At 57.8% G+C, this 2,956-nt stretch overlaps 1 protein-coding gene across 1 annotated transcript; it reads left to right on the top strand.

The window, feature by feature from the left end:
• Positions 1 to 250: 250 nt before the first annotated feature.
• On the top strand, positions 251 to 2,008 carry KCNA3 (potassium voltage-gated channel subfamily A member 3; the record flags this gene model as incomplete). The annotated part of the gene is made up of 1 exon (XM_080358304.1): positions 251 to 2,008. The coding sequence occupies one exon, from the start codon at positions 251 to 253 to the stop codon at positions 2,006 to 2,008; it is 1,758 nt and encodes a 585-aa protein (XP_080214430.1).
• Between the last annotated feature and the right edge of the window lie 948 nt (positions 2,009 to 2,956).

Raw genomic sequence — 2,956 nt, 5'->3', positions numbered from 1 at the left:
GGGGACGGCCGGGGGGTGCTGGGGGGTGTCTCCGGAGCGGTGACTGAGCGAGGCGGTGCCAGGGCTGGGGGCGGATTTTTTGAGAAAAAGCCTCAGCTCCTCAGAGCAGCGGCAGCCGCTGGAGCAGTTGGGCGGCTGTTTCTCCCTCTCCGCCCGGAGGAGGAGGAAGAAGAGGGAGAAGAGGAAGAAGAGACTTCAGCTGCCGCCTCTCCGATCCTCCCCCCCCTTTCCCCTTCCGCCCCACACCTTTATGGACGAGCGCCGGAGCTTGCTCTACTCTCCGGCCGCCTCCTCCGCCAGCCGGCATCCGCGGGACGACTCCACCAGCAGCCACCACAACCTGGGCTACAGCGAGCAGCTGCCCCCCGCCGCCCCCCAGCCCGTCCCCGAGCAAGAGGAGGAAGAGGGGGAAGAAGGGGAGGAAGGCAGCATGACCGTGGTGGGGGGCGGAGGCGGCGGAGACCCTTTGCTGGAAGAACCGCAGCATCCTCATCCTCTGCTCGGGGGGGACCGCTACGATCACCCCCCGACCCCGGCCGCCGTCCCCGCCGGGCAGCCCGCGGGCGCCGGGGAGCACGAGTGCTGCGAGAGGGTGGTGATCAACATCTCGGGACTGCGGTTCGAGACCCAGCTGAAGACGCTGGCGCAGTTCCCCGAAACGCTGCTGGGGGACCCGCGGAAGAGGATGCGCTACTTCGACCCCCTCCGCAACGAGTATTTTTTCGACCGTAACCGCCCCAGCTTCGACGCCATCCTCTACTACTACCAGTCTGGTGGGCGCATCCGGCGACCCGTCAACGTCCCCATCGATATCTTCTCCGAGGAGATCCGCTTCTACCAGCTGGGCGAGGAGGCCATGGAGAAGTTTCGGGAGGACGAGGGTTTCATTCGGGAGGAGCAGCGGCCGCTTCCTGACAAGGAGTTTCAACGCCAAGTGTGGCTCCTGTTCGAATACCCCGAGAGCTCTGGGCCGGCCCGAGGCATTGCCATCGTCTCCGTCCTGGTCATCCTCATCTCCATCGTCATCTTCTGTCTGGAGACCCTGCCTGAATTCAGGGATGACCACGACTATGAGGGAACTGGTGGGACCTTTGGGACGGGTGGTGCTCCTCTCCCACCTGACGTCTTCACCAATTCCTCGTCCTCAGCCCCTTCCATGGTGTCGTCCTTCACCGATCCTTTCTTTGTAGTGGAGACTTTGTGCATCATCTGGTTCTCCTTCGAGCTGCTGGTCCGTTTCTTTGCCTGCCCCAGCAAGGCCACCTTCTCCAAGAACATCATGAACATCATTGACATTGTGGCCATCATCCCCTACTTCATCACGCTGGGCACCGAGCTGGCGGAGCGGCAGGGCAACGGCCAGCAAGCCATGTCCTTGGCCATCCTCAGAGTCATCCGCCTGGTCAGGGTCTTCCGGATCTTCAAGCTGTCCCGGCACTCCAAGGGGCTGCAGATCCTTGGCCAGACCCTCAAGGCCAGCATGCGGGAGCTGGGTTTGCTCATCTTCTTCCTCTTCATCGGCGTCATCCTCTTCTCCAGCGCCGTCTACTTCGCCGAAGCCGATGACCCCAGTTCGGGTTTCAGTAGCATCCCTGACGCCTTCTGGTGGGCGGTGGTCACCATGACCACCGTGGGCTACGGGGACATGCACCCCATCACCATCGGGGGCAAGATCGTGGGGTCCCTCTGTGCCATTGCGGGGGTGCTGACCATCGCTCTCCCCGTGCCCGTCATAGTCTCCAATTTCAACTATTTCTACCACCGGGAGACGGAGGGTGAGGAGCAAGCCCAGTACATGCACGTCGGGAGCTGCCAGCACCTCTCGTCCAGCGAGGAGATGAGGAAGGCTCGCAGCAATTCCACCCTCAGCAAGTCTGAGTACATGGTGATCGAAGAGGGGGGAATCAACCACAGTGCATTCAAACAGGCTGCCTTTAAAACAGGCAACTGCACAACCACAAACAATCCCAACTGTGTGAACATCAAAAAGATCTTTACGGATGTTTAAAACAAACCAACCCGAAACAACAACAAACCAAAACCAAACAGACAGCGACAAAACCTGAGGATGCGGTAAAACGAATAACAATAATAACAATAATAATGCAAAGTGACTGTGTACTCGGTGTTGTGTGGAACATGCACCATCGTCGGTCTGTGTGTGCCCTCGTTTTTATACGTTTATTTTTTTAGATCCTTCCTTTCTAAAGATCCAAACAAAAAGGATTTAAAATTCTCCTAAGAAGAGGACGGCTAAAGGGTAAAGAGAAGGAAGATGAAGACGAAAAACACTCACCGTCGAAACAGGTGTTTGTTCTGCAACGTGTTGCGGGGCTGCTTTTGTTTTCTTGTGTTTTGGGGACATGTCGCTTTGCTCCTGAATCCCCCCCATCCCCAAAGGCAGCGCGGAGCCAATTCCTCTGCCATGGCATAAGCTCACTTGTTGGATTAACAACCCCGAATTGGGTGGGGAGACGAGGAAAACATGTTGCAGAGCACACTGGAAGGGGGCTGGGAGGAAATAACCGTTTAATTTCGCAGGGAGTCTCTGTTACCACATTGTTAAATGATGCTTAATATTGAAACCTGTGGTGTGCCATTACGGGCACGTCACGGATTCCCTTTTCTACCCCGTTAGATCGTTTCTGAAATTCTAATCTGGTCACAGAGACCGAGTGCAACCAACGCTGATTTAAACAGAAAGCAACCCAAAAGCAGCTCGTTTTCTATTCTTCATTCCCTCCCACTGCAACCCTATGGCACCATTTCATCCAGCGGCAATCGGTGGCCGTGCAGCGGGTCTGCGTGCGGGAGGAGGGAGGCGAGAGGCAGCGGATGGATTTCGGGAGGCGCCGGAGCGCGGGGAGCGCTGCTGGCGGGGACGCGGGCTCTGGGACGGGCTCCTCGCCGTGGCCGTGGCGCAAACCCACCCAGCTGCAGACAAAAGGGATATTTC

Source organism: Nesoenas mayeri (assembly GCF_963082525.1).
Source record: "Nesoenas mayeri genome assembly, chromosome: 23".
NCBI lineage: Eukaryota > Metazoa > Chordata > Aves > Columbiformes > Columbidae > Nesoenas > Nesoenas mayeri.
This window is presented reverse-complemented; position numbering and strand designations above follow the sequence as displayed.